Here is a 22508-nt window from a genome sequence, read left to right as displayed (position 1 = left end):
TATCTAAATCAGCCAAGTGCTTGTCTTGCTGTCGGAAACTAATTTACACACAAAGCAAACTTACAAATTTGGAATCTTTCTGTATTCAGAAAAACTATGAGCGAACCCCTTTAAACAGTCTGCAGCCCTTCAGACACTACACATCTGGTGAAAGCAGGTAATACACTCACACAGGCGCGCAAAAGATGTCACACTTGTAAATATAAACAACGTCTTTGTCATCTGTCAGTGGTGCCGGCAAGTTTGTTACTGCTGGTTTGATAACGGTCACCGGTGGCGTTGGAGGAACGTTACTCTACTCTAAATGGGACCCAAAGTTCAGAGAAGCTGTGGAGAAAAATGTTCCTTTTTCCGATCGGTTGATGGAGTTGGCATTGGGACCTGCTCACAGAGAAGCTGGATTTCCTGCCAAAAAACAGGTCTGGAACGCTTCAGAGGAACTTGTTTTGAAGAGGGGCTGCGGCACCTGGAAGTATTATAAAATGAGCATAAAATACAGATGCATGATAGTCGGCTATCAGTCAGCGAGGAGAAATAGTGTGCTTTCATTTATTTAAGGTATACTTTGTTATTTTCCATGTTTACACCCATGAAATTGAAACTTGCTAAGAGGCAATAGTTGTCTTAAAATGTCACATGGGCAAATGGCCCGAAATGAGCAAAATAAACTTTTTTTTTTCTTTCCATTACTTTCCATGTGTAGACTGATTTGGTTCAGCCTCCTTCAATGCTGGAAAAAGCAGTGAAAGTGTCCAAACCCAAGCAAGAGAAAAAGGGGAAGGATTCTGCAGAAAGTCCTGCAGAAGTGACAAAACCGCTCCACGTTCAGCCTGCACAAAGCTTTGAAGGTGAGACTCATTTTTAATGAATCTTCTCGAGCACAACTCAGGGTGTGCATTTGATTAATCGGAAACAGATGTGTCATAAGGTGGAGCAGCGCAGATATTTGTACAAGGAGCCAAGAGGACCCAATACATGTTTATTTTATTCGATATTTTTGATTGAAATTTAAATGTCCATCTTTGAGGGTAAGCTTCCATGTAATGCATTTGTTGAATATGTTAAATTTGGTGAGTCGTTAAGAGGCTTTTTGCTCCAGTGTTGTATTCTAAACAGGGTGAACAGGCCGACAATTATTTACTTATTTTCCAGACTATAAGTCATTTTTTCACAGTTTATCCTTATCTAAAAATGTTTTAACTAATTTTTACCAAATATATAATTTTACATTTTCACACTAAACTGGACATGATGGTCTAGGCCTGTGTTGATAATTTCAAGATGACATGTATGTTTTTGGTGATGGGTTTAATGAAATATATTTTCCCCCAAAATGTGATTTGTACTCCGGTGCAATTTATAGTCTGGAAAATGCAGTAGTCTTTGAATTGGACTGCTGTTTAACTGCTCAATTGAGGGTCGTCAAACATATGGCCCGTGGGCCGGATCAGGCCCGCCAACAGATTCAGGGTTCACATGGATGTTGAAATACATGAAAATGCTTGAATTTTAATGTTGTGTTTTCAAGGTTCATAAAGTGATGGAATTTTGTGTGATGTAAAACAAAATTATCCTGCACGGAGGCGGTGTATTGACCAGTACTTGCTTTTTATGTTTTTTTTTGTGTATATAGTGTTGAAATATATTTCAAGGTTATTTGCGCCCTTTATTTTTTTGGAGAAGTTTGTATTTCCTCAGTTGTTTTTAAAAATGTGTATTTAGTTACAGTTCCAATCTGTAGTTATAAAACCACTAAGGTAATTGAATTAGTGCCATAAAAGTTAATGAGAACTGTTCAGTTTCCACCATTATTCCTGTTTTTCCACGTTATTTTTGCATATTGTGCACACCAACCGCTAGGGTTCCCAGTAAGGATCGACCGAAATGGGGTTTTCAGGGCCGATACCGATCATTAGTATTAAGAGGAGTCCCATAACTGTTGTTAGCAGCTGATATACATTTGTTGCAAAACTTAAAAAAGTGGCGTAAGACATTTTTAATAATGCAATAAATAAATATAAAGCCTACTTGCGTACTACTAGTCGTGGTTGTGAACATAGGTGTAACTAGCCCGTTTTAGGGGGCTCAAGCACCCCCAAAAGTTATGTCATTTTTAAAACGAATTTTCTTAATAAAGGAAAGGATAGGCTTAAATATGATGAAAACACTAAACAAATAATTAAAAAAAGAAAACACAACAAAAATATTAACAGCGCAGGGTCAGAAACACTTCCCTGCTTTGAAATGGTTCAGTCCATTTGATGCCCAGCACCACGTTAAGGTATATTCTGATAATTTTGTATTTTCTCCTCAAAAGATGACCGCATTAACATCAAATTTTGATGGATTATCTGTAAACCATTTACTTAAAAATATTAATTGATATTGATTTTTATGATACTGAATTATTATCTTGTTGATAAAATGGCTTCTGTTTGAGAACACAAAGATCAATTATTTATTCATCTATTTATTATTTATTAGTAAATAGATGAATTAATAATTATAAAAATGTAAAGTTTAGTCTTTTTTAGTTTAAGTCAGGTCAAAGACTTCACCACGGTGTTTCGTATTTACTCAGAAAATTTCGAATCCTTTGGAATATAACCTCTTTTTAAAGTAACGGAAACATTTACTTTCCCTGGTAACTAGTTACTTTTACTATAGTGTAATTCAGTTACTAACTCAGTTACTTTTTGGAAGAAGTAGCAAGTATCTATAACTAAAACTTTTTAAAGTAACGTGCCCGACACTGGTCAGGAAAAACATCTTGGCTGAAAGAGGAACAATTGAGCTTATCAGAGGACAGGATTGAGATGTTGAATAAAAGGAACAGTGGTTATGATGGTTATGATAGGAGCGGCAGTGGCTCAGGAGGTAGCGCGCTCGACTTGCGATCAAGAGATCGCAGTTCGAATCCCGGCTCCTCCGTGTTACATGTCGAAGTGTCCTTGGGTAAGACACTGAACCCCTAATGTCCCCAATAAGCAGGTTAGCGCCTTACATGGCTGCACGGGCGCTATTGGGAAAATGTGAAGCACACTGAAAAGCGCTTTGGGAAGTCTTGACTTGAAAAGCGCTATATAAATGCAGATCATTTCATTTCATTTATAAAAAAATGCTGAAAATGTAGCTGCCTGGCAGGAGACATAGAAGAAGAAAAAATGGGATTTTTTCGGATATATTTACATTGCGAATTTTTGGTTAAGTGCTTATAATGCTTGAAATTTTTGTCATGTTTCCAACATCCTTAGTGATGGTGGTGGGATTGATCAGTGTTGGGAGGGCTACTTTAAAAACCTAATCCGATAGTTACTAGTTACGTGTTGAGAAAAGTAATGTGATAGTAATAATAATCCGAATACCATTATGCCATTATATTTCAGTAATAAATTGCTTCTCAGTTATGTTCTGTCGTGATACCCCTCACACCCGCCTCCTTGTAAGAAGAAATCTTCTAGCCCAGGGGTGGCCAACCATTCAGCGACTAAGAGCCAATTTTTCATCCGTGTTATTACAAAGAGCCACATCGTAGTTGTCGACGGGGGCGAGTCGATTGTTTTTTTTTCCTTTGTTACTAAAAAGCCACATTATACTGATGGTTACACATAAACATACTCTTTTAATCATGTATGCACACATACACAGATCTCTACTCACAAATATTCACATGTTTGAAGGTCAGTGTGCAACTTTGATTCAACAGCTGCATTAGTATTGGATATTCTTGGTTCCATACTGTGGCGAGACAGTTGAACATCTGATATGCTCTGTTTTAGTTTGTTGTCTCCAGGAACCAATATTTCGAGGGCGTCAATGAGGCATTTTTTTAATGAATTCCCCTTCGTTGTATGGCTTTTTAGCCAGTGCTATGTTCCAAGTTCACTGATACCATGCAAGTGTTACGGTCTCTTAGTGTTTCATAATTTTTTTGGGGAAAAAATGCAAGTGTTTTTCTGCCTTGCTTTTCATAGTAAACAACTTTTTTTCAGTCCCTCTTGGAAATTCCTGTTCGATGTTAAGGTGGAGTGAGCTGAAGTGACGCTGAAGATTTGAAGCGTTGAAATGTGCTAATGCTGCGTCACATATAAGGCAGATAGGCTTGCCATTATGTTCAAAAAAAATATAAACTCTCCCACTCTGGCAAAAAACGTCCAGTGTTCTTCATATTTTCGTTTGGCTATTTTCGTTTGCCATTTCAAGAGATAATTTAACGTAAATTGACTACAATATGTTTTGTCAAGCAAATATTCTCTCGTCCCTCGTTTGATGTCACTCAAACAGGCTTACAATGTCTGTGTGCCATCTAGCTGTGGGGAAGGCAAATGACAGAGCTGGCTATACATTTTTGATGCATGTCATGTTACAGCTCTGAAGAGTCTCATTAAACTACTTATAACTGCTCCTAAAGAGCTGCATGAAACTAGTTGAAGAGCTGCGGGTTGGCCATTCCTGTTCTAGCCCTTTCAAGGATTTCAAGCACCCGTACGAACCCTGAAACTATCAGTTTCCAAATTACTAAATCCTATGTAATTGTCATACTCTGTGTCATTTTTACCGTTAATTTCCCCAATATCTCAGAAGGTAAACAATAAGCCCCTTTCTCCTTCCGTTTAAAAAATGTCCCATCCGCAACAGGGCAAGATTGAAATCGGCAACACAGGGCTAGAGCAACTTCTTGCGGTTTAGTGGGACGATAACATGTACAAATTTAAAACTCAATGATATAATAATATGTTTATAGTTTTACATGAAAGTCACACCTGAGTATAAGTCGCACACTTGGCCAGACAATGAAAAGAACTGCGACTTATAGTCCAGAAGATAAAGTATTCAATAATTATTATTATTACAATAAAATCCATCCATCCATCCATTATCTGCACCGCTTATCCTCAGTAGGGTTGCGGGGGTGCTGTAGCCCATCCCCAGCTGTCTTCGGGCAGTGGGCGGGGGACAACCTGAACTGGTTGCCAGCCATTCGTAGGGCACACAGAGACAGACAACTCACTCGCTCATTCACACCTAGAGACAATTTGGACCGGCCAGTTAACCTGACATGCGTGTTTTTGGAATGTGGGAGGCAACCGGACTGCCCGGAGGAAACCCACGCAGGTACGAGGAGAACGTGCAAACTCCACACAAGGAGCCTGCGATAGCTGGACTTGAACCCTTGAACCTCTGCACCGTTGGGCTGCGCGCTTACCACCCAGCCGCCGTTTGGCCCCACAATATACTAAATGTAAATGTATTTTTTGTTTGAATGGTAATGGGGTAATGGAAGTGGCTTTGAAAGTCCTTAAAAATGCTTTGATTTAGCCATCAAAAAGGCATATGAACCTCGCTCGCCAAAAACACGTCACCTGTTGTATTCAGATATGCTCTGATAGGTATTCCAACATTACTGTTCTTCATTATGTTCCATCCAGAGACTTCCACTGAAGTGACTCATATTATCTCAGCAATCAGTGAAGTACCATCCGTCCCTGCTCCATGCGATACAGAACTGGCACCAGTCAAAGGTAATACTATCAAAGTCTACACCTCATCCATTTTACCACGTCCGAAAACATCCGTTAGATCCGTCTAATCCTGCCAGTGGATTTAATCTGGTCCGCAAGACAAGAAAATAATGGGCAGCAACACGTCAAAGAATGACCTGAAGTTTTAAAAATGTCCACTGGATGTGTCCAAAACAAACCGGGTGGTCTGTAGAAGTATTTGCTGACTACCATTTATCAACCAGGGAACATTGAAGAAAACACCCAATATGATGTTATTTTACTTAAAATAGAAGTCACTGACGCACTGATTAAGGCCATATTATTGGACCCCTGTGTTTTTTTCCTTTTTACAAAGGCACACTTGTTAAATCTTAGTAAAGGAAAAACAATTTTGGGGAAATAAGAATTTAAATTTTTTTTTTTTACCCAGATTTTACTTCTGCTGTATGAGTTTGACACACCTGGTCTAATCTAAATATTCTTCAGCAACCATACTTTTGTGTTTTTGTCTTTCTAGATGAATGCAAGGATTGTCATGACCATAAAGTATATGGTGAATTAGTGAACACTGCTGCAGCGGCCAGGCCACTCAAAGAGCGTCCAGTGGAAGAGGTGGCATCTCGCCTTGCTCAACAGGACCTTGACGAACAGGAAATCCTGGCATGTAAGAAAGCAGAACAGTTAAAACAAAACAAAATTAAATATTTAATTGGTTTATTTTTGGTGCTACAATCAATGGTATATGCGTTGTAGCAGGGATTGGCAGGGATCAGGCCCGCCAAAAGATTTAATCTGACCCGCGAGACGAAGGTGAGAGAAGAACAAATGAAAAATAAGCCCCTATAACGTCGAACAATAACATGCAGTTTTAAATATGTCCGCTGCATGTCACCTAAGCCAGACACCACTCCTAAAGCAAACCGTATTTGCTTTATTTGGTGACTGCCATTTATCAACCAGAGAACATCTGATGAAATGGCCATTCCAATTTTATTTTACTCAAAATAAGTCATGGATGCTCTTTATAAGGCAAAAAGTTGCACTCACCTGGAATAAAAAATACACAATGAAAAAAATACCGCCTAGGTGTGTTTTCAGTCAAAAGAAGCCTTAGTTTATTTCTATAAGAGATACGAAATCTAAGAGCAAAGTTATCTAATACTTGTAAACATTTTCATAAAAGTAAAAATAAAAAAAATCATTAAATCAATCTTTCACTCAGGTGTTTTAACCTGGCCTGCCAAACGAAAATGGTAAAGAGCATGTATAAAAAAAAGGACAAATGAAAATGCGTTGTTATTTTGTTGTCTTTCTTATCCTGTGTCCCTTCAATTGTCCCCATAAAACTCCTGAAGTAGCCCATTTGTGTTTCATTTTTCAATGTAAAATGGTCGAGATTATTGCTAAAAAAGGAGGTTTTAATTTGCTATTTCTGATAAAAGTTTTTATTTTTGAATAAATATATTGAGTTCTATATTTTGAGTGTTTTAAAACCAATTGGTTGAAATGGTCCCTTTAATAAATCACTAGACAACACAACTTGTGCAAATGAGAAAAAAATTTAATGGTTTATTTTATTTATTTTCTTCATGTATTGCCGAGCTATCGGATTTAAGACTCTGCTAGCATATACCAAAAAATTAGCTATTTTTTTCCTCATGCCCGACCCCTGCGCAAGTTTTTTTCCAAACCAATGCAGCCTGCGACCCAAAAGCTTTTCGCCTACTACTGCGTTATAGCTTCCCTTTCCTTGTCTTGTATTTTCCAGGCGTGTCAGGAAACCTTGACGACTCATTGGCCAGCTCAGCTAAGGCAACTCTACAGGCCATCGGAGCTCAGGAGGCAGCTTTGGAGGCCATTGCACAACACACACAAAAACTTAAGGAAGCCATGGAAGCAGAGGTTCATCTTTATATGCACACGATTAGTCACAATATAAATCACTACATTTGTGTTTTCCAGCATTTAATTTTGTTTTCTGAGCTTTTGAATTCCAGAGCTGAATTGATTACATTAGTTATGTGATCACATCATATCCATATGTTCCTCTCTATTCTCAGGTTTCGTACTGGTGCTTGAAATCCTTGAAAATGCTTCAATTTTAATGTTGTGTTTTTAAGGCAAGAGAAATGCTTGCATTTTTGGTTAAGTGCTTGAAAAGTATTGAAATTCTTGCCATTGTCATGTTTTTGCAATAAATTAAGAAAAATTTTAAAAAAGTGTGTAAAAAGACAATGACACGTCTGCCCCTGGTTGCTTGTTATAAAGTCATGTAAAGCGTCACTGCCTCCTACTGGCTGCACTCAAGACGACAGCTATAGATTCCTTTCTGTGTTTGTAAACAAGTGTGGCGTTGCCAAGCAGCAAGATAACCACTTTATTTCAGTTTTCAAAATCAACCCAAAAAACGTTCTTCTGATTGGCGCTGGATTTCTTCCTTTGAAGGCACTGGGAAAAATTGGCCCTTAAAGTGCTTGAAAAGTAGTTGAATTTGACCACTAAAAAGTGTTACGAACCGTGTTTTTTGTAGTTGTGTTAACAGGCTCAGTATTAAGATCTGATGCCCACTCCCCAAATGACAGCAACATCTTTTGTCTAATTCAGGTCTCATCGGAGGAAAGGTCAGTGCAGTGGAAGAACCTCGAAGCGTGTCTTTCAAATAGAGCAGTGGTTGTGAATGACGCCGGGACAGCTGTGCTGAAAGCTAAGTAAGCCATTTGCATGTTTACAAGGTTTTTTTGAACACTTTGAAGTTGGTTCTAAATCTAATTTTTTGGGGGAGGCTTTTAGTTTTGGGCAGGTCGAAGTAACAAGTTCATCTTTTTTGAACTGATTTGAAATGTATGGATTATATGTACACTGTTGTCCTCACGTTTTATTCAAGGTATGATACATATAGCCACTATTTATCTCAGATAGGGGTGGGAAATTATGATATTGTATTTTTAAAACCTTTGGGATTGGGATTTAAAATAAAGAATAAATTAAATATATTCTATCCATTTTTTCTTCTAGTCATTGCTTCATTCAATAATTGTAGCAAATGTTTGACACTTTAAAGTTTTTGGGTGGGGTTTAGGGGGGTTTAGGGGTTTTAAGGGTTATTTAGCTTGTTCATAAATCATTATCCATTATCCGTTATCGGTCAGTTCATAATACGCTACAAAGCCTAGGAGCCGGAACACTTACTCTCAGCCAAAAGGCCAAGCGAAAACAACCAAAGGTTAACGTCAAACCTAAAAAAAAGCTTAAAGATTGATGCGATGATATCATGTTTAAGCTCGATGCAAAGCTGCCTTTCAGTTTGAGGGATTTTGTGCATGTCACGGCTGCTTATTATTATTTTTTTTGCACATGAGAAGGAACGAGATAAAGTTCAAAACTCTTTAATATTGTGTTTTCATAGTTTTTAAACTGCATGAAAGTTGGGTGAAGTGCTTATAAATACTTCCCATGATACTCAACCAGTCTGTTTAAAAAAGATGCTGACGCTGCTCTCTACTGGCTTCGCTTTGCAGATGCGTTTTTTTTTCTGACTTCCCTTCTCCCAAAATCTCGTCACTTTTCATTAACAAAAGCGAACATGCCCCAAAAAAAGGAGAGTAGGCCTGCCAAGTGTAGCAGCCACAAGCTATTTACTCAAAAATTTAAGTAGGAACAGATTTCTTGTATTATTTGCAATATAAATGTTTAAGCAGTTTTACTTCATCTTTTGCACTGTTGTTCTACAGGAAATTTTTAAGGCCCTTAAAGGGGTTTGTATGGGTGCTTAAAATGATTGAAAACTGCTTGAATTTTTGGTGGAGCACTTACAATTGCTTGAAATTGTTGCCATGCTTCTCAACAAGTCTGCTTAAAAAGAACCCAGACGCTGCTCTCTGTCGGCTGTGCTTTGCCATTGCATTCATCTGCTTCCCTTGTGACTAACTGTGTCTGGTTTTAGTTTGTACAGCATTGTTTATTAAAGGGTCATGGCCCCCTACAGGTCGCACCCAAGAGGAGAAGGTCCATGCTACCCCGAAACGGGGAACTATGAAATGTGTATTAGTGCAAGGATCAAGTACCAGATATGGAAATTTATTACGGGCCATATAAAAAATTAAAGTAGCGTTTTAATTGTAAATTGTATTTGGAACATCTTTCTGCAACTGAAAAATGTAAGATACAAATTACCGTCTTTCTACTTGACACCTACATGGGGAGAGATTTTTTCTAAAAACAATAAATATATTCATGATTTACTCAAAATCTAATAATAATAATAATAATAATAATAATTTCCTTGTATTGTCATTCTGTGTAACAATGTACACAGAACGAAATGTCGATTGCACCTGACCCGTTGTAGCGAGCCGATGCAGCCGCAGCCAACAGAGGGCGCCGCCGACCACTTTTTAAGTCTTAGGAATGACTCGGCCGGGACGCGAACCACCGACCTCCCAGTCTCAAAGCGGGCGCCTTACCATCTAGGCTAGAATCACATGTCTTGATAAATGCACCCACAAAATAAAAATCAAAAAAGTAAATCAAAGATATATTTGTGGCTTCGCAAAATACATGATTCACAACGGATTTTTTTCTTTTAATGATACTGAAGAAATTTGATAATTTGGCTTTGAAAGTCCTTATAAAGAGCTTGATAAGGCCATAGAAAAGGTGTTTGAACACTGACTTCAACTTTTTTTTTGTTTTATGAGAATTTAGTTTAAGTATTTAAAGTACTGTTATCATTTATTTTGCATGTTTAGCTACTCAGTGCAAAATAAATAATGACTATTTTGGGGGGGATATTTATTTTGGTGTTGCTGTTGTGGTCTTTTGGCTAAGGGTTGCACATTTTGGGTTTCTGACAGATTTTTATTTCATGCATTCTTGATAATTTTCTTTTTTCGGGGTCTCATTGTGTTTTTGATCTTATTTAAATTTTAAAATTGAGTTTAGCTATGATGGAGCTGCTCTAAATCGCAAATGACCAGCATGCTTGCATTATTCTTTCACACTCTTCCACTAATTGGAGCAAAAATAAGTAAAAAGGGCATTCCTACCTCTTCCTTGATTTCAGTAAAGTGACTGATGTTTTTATCAAAACAATTTTTATTACCGATTGATGCCCAGATGAACACTAAAAGAAATACTTGATGCAGGCAGTCGGCTAATATGATCAGGAATTTGAATTGACTTAATTTAAAGGTTCCCAAGTTTTTGTTACTTTTCATGGAAAACTTCGAACATTGTTAAAATGATTAAATCCCATTTCAGAATTTTTAAAATTACTAAAGAAAACTTGTAGATGCAACGATTTTGAATGTTCAGTGTTAGAACACAATAATAAATCTCTATCTGCATAGTAAAAAAACACAGTACTTTTGCAAAATTTTGAATTTTGACTGGGTGTATAAAACATATAAAATGTATTTCATGCCAGATGTTTATATCTGGCATGTATATATATATATATATATATATATATATATATAAAATGAAGTATTTTTATATTTTCGGGGGAAAAAACTAACATAGAATTTCAAAATGGGAAAGGCGCCCTTTATTCAGTTAATTTTTTTATTGTAACTTTTGTTTTTGTTTTTTGGTAACTTAACTGTGATTATACTTATAAATTTAAATATGCAGTTCTTTGTTTTAAATTGAACCTATTTATAGCGTAGTAATCATGAGCCAAGCATAATGATTCGTCCATTAAATATAGTAATTACGTTTTTCTTGAGTACAGAATTAATTCATTATCAGAAAATGTTTTTTTGACAAGAGCCTGTAGGAAACCACAGTTCTTGGATCACAAATCTTATTCCAATTCAGGGAACATTCCCACAATAATAATTGTAGTATTGTATAATTTTTCCCTTTTTTAATTTTTTTGGTTTCGTGTTTGTCTTGCTGTCGGTCACACATCTTGAGGGATATGTCCAGGGTAGATAGATAGGTAGAATAATCAATAGCATGTAATGAAAAAAGTATGAGTTTTTATATCATTATACCCCTTACTGGGTGCATATTTATAGTTAGTTTTGAGTTTGAGATCAGTTTAAGAGGGTAATATAATGATCTTTTCAAATCTCTCATCGTAGTGAGGCCTTGGACAATCTGAAGTCTGTCATTGACAAATCCAAGGGGCTTAAAATTCCTGCTGTCCGGCCCCTTGTGTTAGCAGCTGAGGAGAATCTCCATAAAATGGTGGTAGATTTGGATAAAGTAATCAATAAGGTAAGTTTTTTCTGGATACAAATTTTGGGCCAAACATTTTGCTAAAATGTATCACTTATATCAACAATTAAAACTCTTCCCATGCCAGTATATCTGCATCATACCTGTCAACCTCCAAGTAGCTTGGACGTTCACTGTAGAAGGAAAAAATACACGCAGATGTAATTAAGTAGAATAATAAGTTTTCTTATTCAAATTATTAATTCATTTACTGCATTAAATTATTGTTGGTAAAATACTGATTAAAGTATAACCACAAACCTGTCTTTTTTCATTTTTTTCTTTTATACCTCCTTTTTTTCTTAACTTTTTTATAGAACATAATAATTCGTAATATAATGCATCAAAGCAAGTGAGCCGTTTGAGAGCCGGCTCTCTTTAATGAGTTGAGCGGAAAAAGACGGTTCTCTAAAAAGAGACAGACTTCCTTTCACTACACAACTACCACATGCAATCCGATTTTTTTTTAAGACCACATGTATTTCATATTTACTCAATCTTGCCTGTTGTTTTCAGAATGACTTACGGCGTTTTAATTCAAGTTCGGCCATTGCGACTTGATGATTGTATCCAAAGAAAATTCTTACTTGTAATGTAGGCCTACTGCTCTGCTTTCGCTTTGTTCTCATGTGATCGGAATGATGCACGATGGGAGATCCCCAGGCGGCAGACGCATGGGCAAAGTAGCATCAAACCGCTTGCTTCGTTTGCAATGAGAAAAACCGATACAGAGATAGAGGCTACCGCGGCGAATTCGTTTGACTTGATTGATTTGCCGTTTCGTGATAGTCGGCGTATACCGGATGGTACCCATAATTGACAAACTTGCGTTTTTTCTTACAGATTTTCTTGTACGTCGTACACGTCTTAAAATGCATAATAAACATACTTTGTATGGCAAAAACGTACAGGTTGACAGGTATGCTGCATTATCCTTATCAATATTGAATTTGTAGTTCATGTCTATTCAAGGCTCCCTATCACTTTTATTTGTTTTTTTTTTTTGACTTGCTAAACTTGAATTTTATTTTCGGGTTGTGTAGGTGAAGTCTGCAGAGACGGAAGCAAAAATTATGACCCAGTACAGTGAACTGGTTAATGAAGCTAAACTGCAATTCCAAAGGGAAGTGAGCAGCCTTACTCCAGAGACTCAGGCTAACTGGAAAGGACTCGGTAAGGCTGGACATTAAATTAATTTGATTATTTTCTATTTTTATTAAATAGATAGATAGATAGATACTTTATTCATCCCCGCAGAGAAATTCACATTTCCAGCAGCATCCCTGAGCTGAGAACAATACAATAATAAAGCAAAAAGAATATAATATACAAATACCCAATGTGACGTGCAAATGAATTGACAATTTGAAAAATTGCCTAATGATAACATTAAGAGTAGGCATTTAATGCATTAAGTAAAATTACTCAAACTTAGTGCTGATAATTGTTGCATTTTGGCAAATTTTGTGCTAGCTCCCACCATTTTTTTTACCTAGCATGGCTTACTTAGCTTACGTTGAAAGTGATTACTATTCTACTATTCTATATTCTATTCTATTCTATTCTATTCTATTAAAAGCAGTTAAAGAAGGATGATCGGTTCAAGACAAAGGCTTATGAGAGACCTGTACCCAAAATACATTTGGATATTTCTATCAATCAAATAAGCAAATGATCACATCTTACATAACTTTAACAATCATTTGTTAGTCCCATTTTTAAACAATCACATTGTTTAAATCTCGATATGTATTTTACAGTTTCTGATGTTTTTTTTTCCTTATCCCATCCTTCTCCTTACTCTCTAACAATATGTGTAAAACCTAAGACAAAAGTCTCACACTGTAGGTTTTATATGTAAATATTTTTTTACTATTTCTTTTTTTGTCCTCTTAATCGGGTGTTGTGCCCTTTCATAATTTGTGAAGCACAAAAAGCTGCAGCACAAGGAACTGAAGAAGGGATTCAAATCTTAGTCGTCCAGACTGTCTGATAGAGAATTTTGTTCTTCGGTCAGATTACCTTGAATGAATGAATGAAAACCTTATTTCGAACATTATAAAATGAGAACAGGACAAAAACAATTACTGAAAAAAATAATAATGTGAACATATCATGTTCGAAAAGGGGTAGTAAGAAGCAGACGCTCATTTTCCCTACCCCTCCATCTTCCTTATTAATTACATTTTACAGATACCGCCTCTTTTGTGTCTAGATATAACAAAATCTCACAGATATGCATATTACATAGGTCGGATATCAATAAATGAAATAATAACAATAGTCACATATGTTAAATACTAATCATTGTAGTACCCATGTATTAACGTTATGCTACTAGTCACTAAATATCATTGTGACACCAATGACAACAACAATAGCAATAATAAGTTATGATATAATAATAGTAACAATAACAACAAGGTTAACTATAATTGTTAACCATCCATTTGCGACGCAATACTTCTATTCTCTAGTATCACTCATACCCTATTTTCTTCATCTCTGTATTCTGCCAGTAATGTTTTTTTGTATTTAAATTTGAACACGTGAAAATTTGGACATTGTTTGATCTTGTTTTGTAAATTGTTTTAAAGTTTGATTACACACACAGACACACATATACTATTACTGGTGGTTCTCACCATTGGGATTTTGAATTGACTACAGCCCCTTTAGTTATAACTTCCCTCTTTCCGAGTGAATCATTTTGGGATGTTTTCTGGCACTATGTTTTTGTTGACCTTAAATAGTAGTTGTGAAGTGAAAAAAAAATTACTAAATCATTTAATAATTTGTACTGCAGGAATAAAATATTACTATGATCACAATATCCTACCCTGTGTATGGTTCTCATTGAGCGTTGTTGGAGGCTAAAAAAGGGGCTGTAGTGAACTTTTGTAATTATTGCCCCAGACTTCTGCACAATATGTTAAGTATGGCAGAACTAGAGACAATATAATAAATACAATGCATTATAGTTTAAAAGGAATTTGGCTTTATTAATTATTGAAATGATTTTAAATATTTTAGTTTGTATGTGTCTGATGTGTGTTTTCCAGCTTAATTTAATGTCTATTATGACCCCAAAACCTTAATTTCTGATACAGCGTCTATTGCAGCACCATCCATTTTTACTTTCAAATCTTGATTTGCCTTGCGATTACCAAAGAATATTTCTATCCATCTATATACATTGGTCATATCCCTCAAGAGGGGTGACCGACAGCAAGACAAACACATACAATAACAAAGAAAATAAAAGGGGAAAAAAATAGCAAAAAACACACACGAAATTTTTTGGACCCTGGCCAACCCAGATGCCCAAACACCCAAACGAGTTAGGCACCTAAGTTGGTCATGCTTTCGTCCCTCCAGATGAAACGGGACACAAGAAAGCAGCCATGTCACTCAGGGTCAGGGTGACACAACACACTCTTTTGTTCAACAGCAGGGCCCGACAGCTTTCACTGGTTTACCCCTGCTGCATCATGCAAGTGCCCTGTCCATCCTTTAGAACGTGTCCGCAATCCCACTATCCTTTCACAACAAGCTATCCTTTTACAACAAATAATATTACTTTGGTTTTATTTAAATTTAAATATCATTTATGTATGTCCATCCATACTTTCAGGTTAATTAATTCACGATTAATACAGGTTACAAAATCAATATGATCATCATTTGAATGGAAAATGTTAGTGTTGTTTGCAAATATTACTAATTTTAATAGTTCTGAAACATTAAAAATATCATTAATATAAAAGTTAAATAACTTTGGACCTAGGATAGAAGCCTGTGGTACTCCACAAAAGATGTCCAAATACTCTTTTATTTCCACATATTGCTTCCTCCCCATCAAATAACTCTGAATCCATTGCAAAGCCATGCCCCTTATTCCATACCTTTCCATTTTTTTAATATTATATTTAATGGTATCAAAATGTTTTCTTCTACTGCATCAATAACGCCCATTGTTGCGTAGCTGTTTGCTCTAAAACCACTTTGACTTTCATTAATCAATTTGTTTATATTTTTTTCTAGTCTATTATTGTAAAGTTTCTCTAATATTTTAGTGAACTGAGGAAGCAGAGAGACCGGTCTATAGTTTGTAAAGATTTTTTTGTTTCCATTTTGTATATTGGTATAACTTTTGCTATTTTCATTTGATATGTAAATTTCTCTGTTAGAAATAATAGATTACATATGTAGGTTAATGGTTTCACAATGCTATGTATAATTTGCTTAACTAGTACCATATCAATGTCAAAACAATTCATAGACGTTTTAATTTTACAGTTGTTTACCACGTCTAAGATCTCTGATTCCATAACCCCGGACAAAAACATGGTCTTTTAGTTAATTTTTATCAGTGACTCAAATTGCTTATTACTGCACTCTGGGATATTTGCAGCTAGCTCTGGTCCAATGTTTACGAAAAACTATTGAAATTCTCCACAATTTGATTTAAATTATAACTTTCACTTTTCTTATCAATAAAATAGTTTGGATATGCATTACTTACATTCTTTCCTTCTATTATACTATTTAATATATCCCAAATACCTTTAATGTTTTGATATTATGCAATAAATTGGTATAACAGAATTGCGGCAGGGGTAAAACAGTGAAAGCTGTCGGGCCCTGCTGTTGAACACAAGAGTGTGTTGTGTCACCCTGACCCGAGTGACATGGCCGCTTTCTGGTGTCCCGTTTCATCTGGAGGGACGAAAGCATGACCAACTTGGGTGCCGAGGTGCCTAACTTGTTTGGGTGTTTGGGCAATTGGGTTGGCCATGGTCCAAAAATCTTTGTGTGTTTTTTTTTTTTTTTTGCCATTTATTTCCCTTTTATTTTCTTTGTTATTGTATGTGTGTGTCTTGCTGTCGGTCACCCCTCTTGAGGGATATGACCAAGGTAGATAGATAGATTTCTTACTTAAATACCTTTTCTATATATTGACAATACAAAGGAAATTATTATTATTATTATTATTATTATATAAGGTGTTTTTTTTCTTACAAGCATTGTATAAACCCTTAGTTAGCCATGGACGCTTTACAGATTTATTCTTCATATTAGTGTCTCATTGGACAGTTTTTGTTATACTTTTTGCTGCATATTTCCAAAAATATGTCAAACGCACTATCCACATCATCTGTACCATATATAGCATTCCAGTTTTGTTTAATTAAGTCCTCATAGAGTGATATAATAGTCTCTTCAGTTCTAACTATAACTCTGCGAACCTCTATTTTATTCAATGTACTGGATGTTGTCACGCCACACTGTCAATCACGCTTTCATTCAAGATACTGTTGTGAAATTTCCGTCTCACAATTTGGCAACATATAAAAAACTATTTTAATGAGTACACTCTCATTTAAAAACGTGCCTTTTTCGTAACTCGCATTGCTGCATTGACGTTTTTTGATGTTACAAATTGGATGCTAATACACAACCACGTTTGTGTGCCTGTATGTATGTTAGCTGGTAAACTGTCAACAGATGACCTGAATGCTCTAATTGCCCATGCGCATCGGCGCATTGACCAGCTGAACAGAGAGCTGGCTGACCAGAGAGTTAGGGAACAGATCCATATTGACGCCGCTCTGGAGCAGCAAAAGTTGGAGCTCCTGAAAGCCCGCGAGGCGGCTGTTAACACTTTGTTGCAGCACACCAAGGAGGACGCGCGACTTGAGCAGGAGAGGATGGTACTCATTGACGGTTTCCGCATTCACCGTTGGAAACAAATGCCCTGAACCTATTAATTGGTTCTTTTTTTTTTTTAGCTGTCTGAATTGAGGGAGGTGATGGAGGCGGAGATGAGGACTCAACTCCGGCGTCAAGCGGCAGCTCACACTGACCATGTTCAAGATGTCCTTAAAGTGCAAGAGCAGGAACTGAAAGAAGAATCAGAGCAGGTTGTTATTCCCTACACGTCTGTATCAAAATGTCACAGCCATATCACCAGAAAGAAAATGATACACAGAGTAGAAAACATTTAACACCGCTATGGTTTTCCCCAGAAAACTTGGTACGCATAGTGGCTTTTGCTACAGTGTTTGGGGTTGAATGTTCATGCGTGACTCAATAGGTAACTGCAGTTGGGGAAAAAGCCTTGCAAGTTACCGGGTGATGAAAGCGCTGGCAGAAGCTGAGCGACATTTGTACAAAATGTATGCTGCACAAAAGAGAAACCTAGTACAAATTTAATCCAGGTATTTGTTTGCTCCAGCTCACATTCAATTTACGACCTACCTGACTTGCCTTTACTTATGACCACGGCCAGTTGATGCTAGTTTTTTACCAGTGGTTAGTTTTTTGTTAACAAATGATCATTTTTCTAATACTACCACCGCACCTCATAACAGCCCGGAAACGCAGCCAGCTAGCACAGCAATCTTCCACTACACTCAGAACAGTACTTAAATACCGTCTCACAGCAGATGGCGCTGTTGTAATAAATTTATGATCGATCCGTCTAAATCACATGTGTCAAACTCGCGGCTCGCGGGCCACGTCTGGCCCGTCGTGTAATCGTATCCGGCCCGCAAGACCATTTTACATTATTGTTATTAATGGCCCGTCAATATGAACAATGCCGTCTCATCCCTGGACATCATATTCTGACGTTGTAGTCACTGTACCTATTCCTTTGAGACTGGGAGGTCGGTGGTTCGCGCCCCGGCCGAGTCATTCCTAAGACTTAAAAAGTGGTCGGCGGCGCCCTCTGTTGGCTGCGGCTGCATCGGCTCGCTACAACGGGTCAGGTGCAATCGACATTTCGTTCTGTGTACATTGTTACACAGAATGACAATACAAGGAAATTATTATTATTATTATTTATATAAGACGTTGAGGGTATACCTTTTTCGCAGCGCTGAAAACACGATACTGCACAGAACTACACATCCCACAATACAGTGGGACCTCGGTTATCGCTGTTAATGGGGACCAAAACCACCTGCGAAAAGTGAAAATCCGCGAAGTAGCGGCGCCCCTTCAAAAAAACCCATTGTTTTTTTAATGTTTTATCCTGGAGTGCCATGTCTAATCTCGGTGCATACAATATTTCACAATGTTGATATCAATGACAATAAAGACAATTGTATTATATTCTAACCATTTGCTTATTTTCTAAAGACCTTCGTGTTGTTTCCCCAGGTCCTAAGTAGTAAGCTGTTGGAACAAGAGACCCGGTATCGGCAACTGAATCTGGAGCAGCTGGATAACTTCACTTTGGATATGAATACTGCCTATGCAAGACTGAAGGGAGTGGAGGAAGCCATAGACAGTAAGATTCTTTTCATCATTTGTGTAATCTATAGGGAGCAATTGGGAACATTTGTTGTTGTTTTGGCTTTTTTTTAGGCACAGCAAAAAATAAAACAAAAATCAACCACTGATAACAAAAGGAAACATCGAAATGTTTGCACAAAAGCAGCTGTACAACTCATAAACATGTGACCTGTACAACTCATAAACATGTGACCAAATGCAGTTAGCTAAAACAGAAACTTTTACCTCGTTAACCTTTTTCCATTTTCTTTCTTGCAGGAAAGAAATATTCATTGGTAAAACAAGAAATAGAACCCTAACTCAGAAAAGTGAAATTAGAAAAAAAACAACAACTATATTTTAGGCCTGCAGTTATACTACTAATGACTCTTATAACATAATACCCAAACAAACTCTTGATATATTATTCGTGTCGAGCAGGGCTTCCAAACTTTTCAGAAAGCGAGCCAGATTTGGTTAGCTGAAAATGTGTAAGGACCGACTATTCAGCCTGGCATTCTTTGAACGTTTTTTTTTTAATTTAGTTTTAAGGTTTGCAGTTCTCTGCATTTCCCCTCAAGACCTCATAGCCCGCCTTTGTAGCATTTTTTTTTGACTCGCTGCTGGCAGTGTTCATTTTACCTCTGAAAAGTGATGGGTCCCGGGACTTGCATGCTCAAAAGTCTATGGGTCCCAACAGAGATCTATGGGTCCCCAAAATTTAGTGTGCTCCATGCCCTTACAAACTGTCCCTTACAAAATACAAAAAAATATATATATATTTTTTTCAAACATGTTTATTTATGTAGTTTAATGTGTTATATTGTACATGTGTTTCCTTATATCATATATATTGTTAATCAACATTTTGTTGTGAAACACTGAGTTGCTCGACATGAATGAGGTTTATTATAAAAAAAGTTATGAAGGAAAAAATACATGCAAATATAATTAAGTAGAATAATAAATTTTCTTATTTAAATTATTAATCCATTTTCTGCATTAAATTATTGTTGGTAATATACTGATTAAAAGGGATCACCACAAACCTGTCTTTTTTCATTTTCTCCTTTTATAATTCCTTTTTTTCTTTATACAACATAATCATTTTTAATATAATGCATCAAAGCAAGTGAGCCGTTCGTTAGCCGACTCTTTAATGAGTTGAGCCGAAAAAGCCGGTTCAGACTTTCCCTACACAACTCGAAGACGAGATCGTCCGGCAGACGAAAACGCGAACCGCGAGACCAAAACAACAATGGCGGACAAAAAGTTTGAAGTGCGGTAAATCTTAGTTAAAAAATGATAATGACAATTTCGTGTCAAAAAAGTTGCGTCCCAAGGACGCATGTCGATTCGACACGATGCATCCCGAGCAAAAATAGGGACGTGGGCAAACGAGAACACTGTGCTGGCCTTCAAACAGCTTACAGTTGCTTTACCTTTTTACTGCGTTTGTTTCCAGCTTGGTTTTTGGAGTAGGCATGTTTCTTCTCGCAGTGCCTCTTGCTATTGCAGACGGTGCCCAACCTACGAACGAGTTAGGTTCCGGACGATCGTTTTGTAAGTTGAATTTGTTCGCAAGTTGCTTCATTGCTGTATTTAGTATGTATGGTTTATATAAGCATGTTTAAGGCTTGTATATGTAATCTGTATTACTTTTTACTAAGAAATAAACATTTAATAAAATAATATGCTCTATAAAGATAAATAATGTGAAGTTTTACTTACTTTTGGGACTTGCGCGTCAAGAGCTCCACGTTTATGGTAAAAAGTGGCCCAAAAAAATCGTTCCGACCATTCTTACACTCTGCCTTACACTTTACACCGACCATATTGAATAGATGCACGAGATATTAAACAATAAAAACGTCTTACCGCGCTAGCGATACACTACACGTTGTTACGATTACATACGAACCAGGAAGTAGAAGCCGGATTTCTTCTTCTTTGTGGATGCTGGGTGACGTCTCACAGCGACACGCGGCGGAAAATAGCATTACAGTACTGTCCTCTACTCTGAAAAAGTTGCACACAGTACAAAATCTAATTTACAGCAATGTTCGGATATTTTTCGACATCCTGAACAAAACGATCGTAACTGCCGAAATCCGTAAGACGAATGTTAAAAAGTCGGGCAGCGCCTGTATATCATTTGAAAACAGCCACAGTCTCTTGGCAAATTAGGAAGACACAGTTGTTTCAGATTTTGGTGATAAAATACTCCAATTTCGACTTGTCTTGGATTGGGCGTCCCTTACAGTCAACTTTCCTTTTTTTCCATATAGAGTTGCAATGTTGGAAATGGGGTGGGCTAAAATTCTCAAGGAAAGCCAAGGGCAAGATGGCCAAAGGGCTACTGCCATCTGGTGAAATGGTTATTATTTTTTTTTGGTACAAATTTATTTTATACTGGGTCAACATTACCGGTGGGCCACATATTGCTAATTTTATGACAGAGGCCACAGGCCATCAACAATTTGATGACGGGCCATGACTGGCCGCCGGGCCAGACTTTTGGACTTGCCTGCTCTATAGCATATTCAACAAATCATCATCTAAATCTTTTTGTAATTGAATACCTTATCAAGGGGCACAATAGAAGACTATTTGTTTTAATTTGACTTTTTTCTTGTTAAGTGTAGGGCTTAAACCATCAGTATAAAATTATCATTTGGTACTTTTGCTATTACATAAAAATTCAGGTACGGTAAAATTCGAACTATAAGCTGCGACTTTTCCCCCAAGCTTTCAACTCTGCAGCTTATGCAATGGTGCGGCTAAGGGGTGCCCCAGCAGGGTGCGACATGTTGAATATGTGTCGAGGAAGACCCAAGTTTACTGTAGATAGATAGATAGATAGACAGATACTTTATTCATCCCCGCAGGGAAATTCAGACTTCCAGCAGCATCCCTGCGCTGGAGAACAAAACAAAATAAAGCAAAAAAAAAAAAAAACAATACACAAATACCCAATGTAGCGCGTTATATAGAGTATCTAGGTGCTACACAGAATACACACTGCAATAAATATATGGTAATATGCAATGTGGGGGGTGTGGTTTAATGTGGGTGTTTACTCCGCCGGGTGGAGTTAAAGAGCCTCATGGCATGAGGAAGAAAAGATCTCCTCAGTCTGTCCGTGGTAAAAGACTGTGACAGAAGTCCGTCGCTGAAGCTGCTCTTCTGTCTGGAGATAATGCTGTGTAGCTGTGTGATGAATTGTCCATGATTGACCGCAGCTTTTCCAGTGCCCGTCTCTCAGCTACTGTTGACAGGCTGTCCAGCTCTGTGCCCACAACAGAGCTTGCTTTCCTCACCAGTTTATTGAGACGAGAGGCATCCTTCTTCTTGACGCTGCCTCCCCAACACGCTGCCGCATAGAAGAGGGCGCTTGCCACAACAGGCTCATAGAATATTTTCAGGAGCTTTTTGCAGATGTTGAAGGACACCAGCCTTCTGAGGAAGTACAGTCGGCTTTGACCTTTCCTACATAGAGCT

General features: G+C 37.2%; 1 protein-coding gene across 1 annotated transcript in view; it reads left to right on the top strand.

The window, feature by feature from the left end:
* The window catches only part of immt (inner membrane protein, mitochondrial (mitofilin)), a 33639-nt gene that overhangs the window by 1927 nt on the left and 9204 nt on the right, over positions 1-22508 (top strand). The window contains exons 2-13 of the mRNA XM_088344118.1: positions 90-157; positions 230-419; positions 704-848; positions 5430-5522; positions 6022-6168; positions 7273-7406; positions 8109-8212; positions 11591-11726; positions 12770-12899; positions 17217-17440; positions 17519-17650; positions 18894-19023. Of these exons, the coding sequence (XP_088200244.1) occupies positions 90-157; positions 230-419; positions 704-848; positions 5430-5522; positions 6022-6168; positions 7273-7406; positions 8109-8212; positions 11591-11726; positions 12770-12899; positions 17217-17440; positions 17519-17650; positions 18894-19023 (1633 nt within the window). The remainder of the gene's footprint in view (positions 1-89; positions 158-229; positions 420-703; positions 849-5429; positions 5523-6021; positions 6169-7272; positions 7407-8108; positions 8213-11590; positions 11727-12769; positions 12900-17216; positions 17441-17518; positions 17651-18893; positions 19024-22508) is intronic.

This window comes from Urocampus carinirostris, chromosome 9, assembly GCF_059441175.1.
Source record: "Urocampus carinirostris isolate Australia breed hairy pipefish chromosome 9, RoL_Ucar_1.0, whole genome shotgun sequence".
NCBI lineage: Eukaryota > Metazoa > Chordata > Actinopteri > Syngnathiformes > Syngnathidae > Urocampus > Urocampus carinirostris.
Note: the sequence above shows the minus strand (reverse complement) of the source record. Positions and strands in the feature narration are given on the sequence as shown.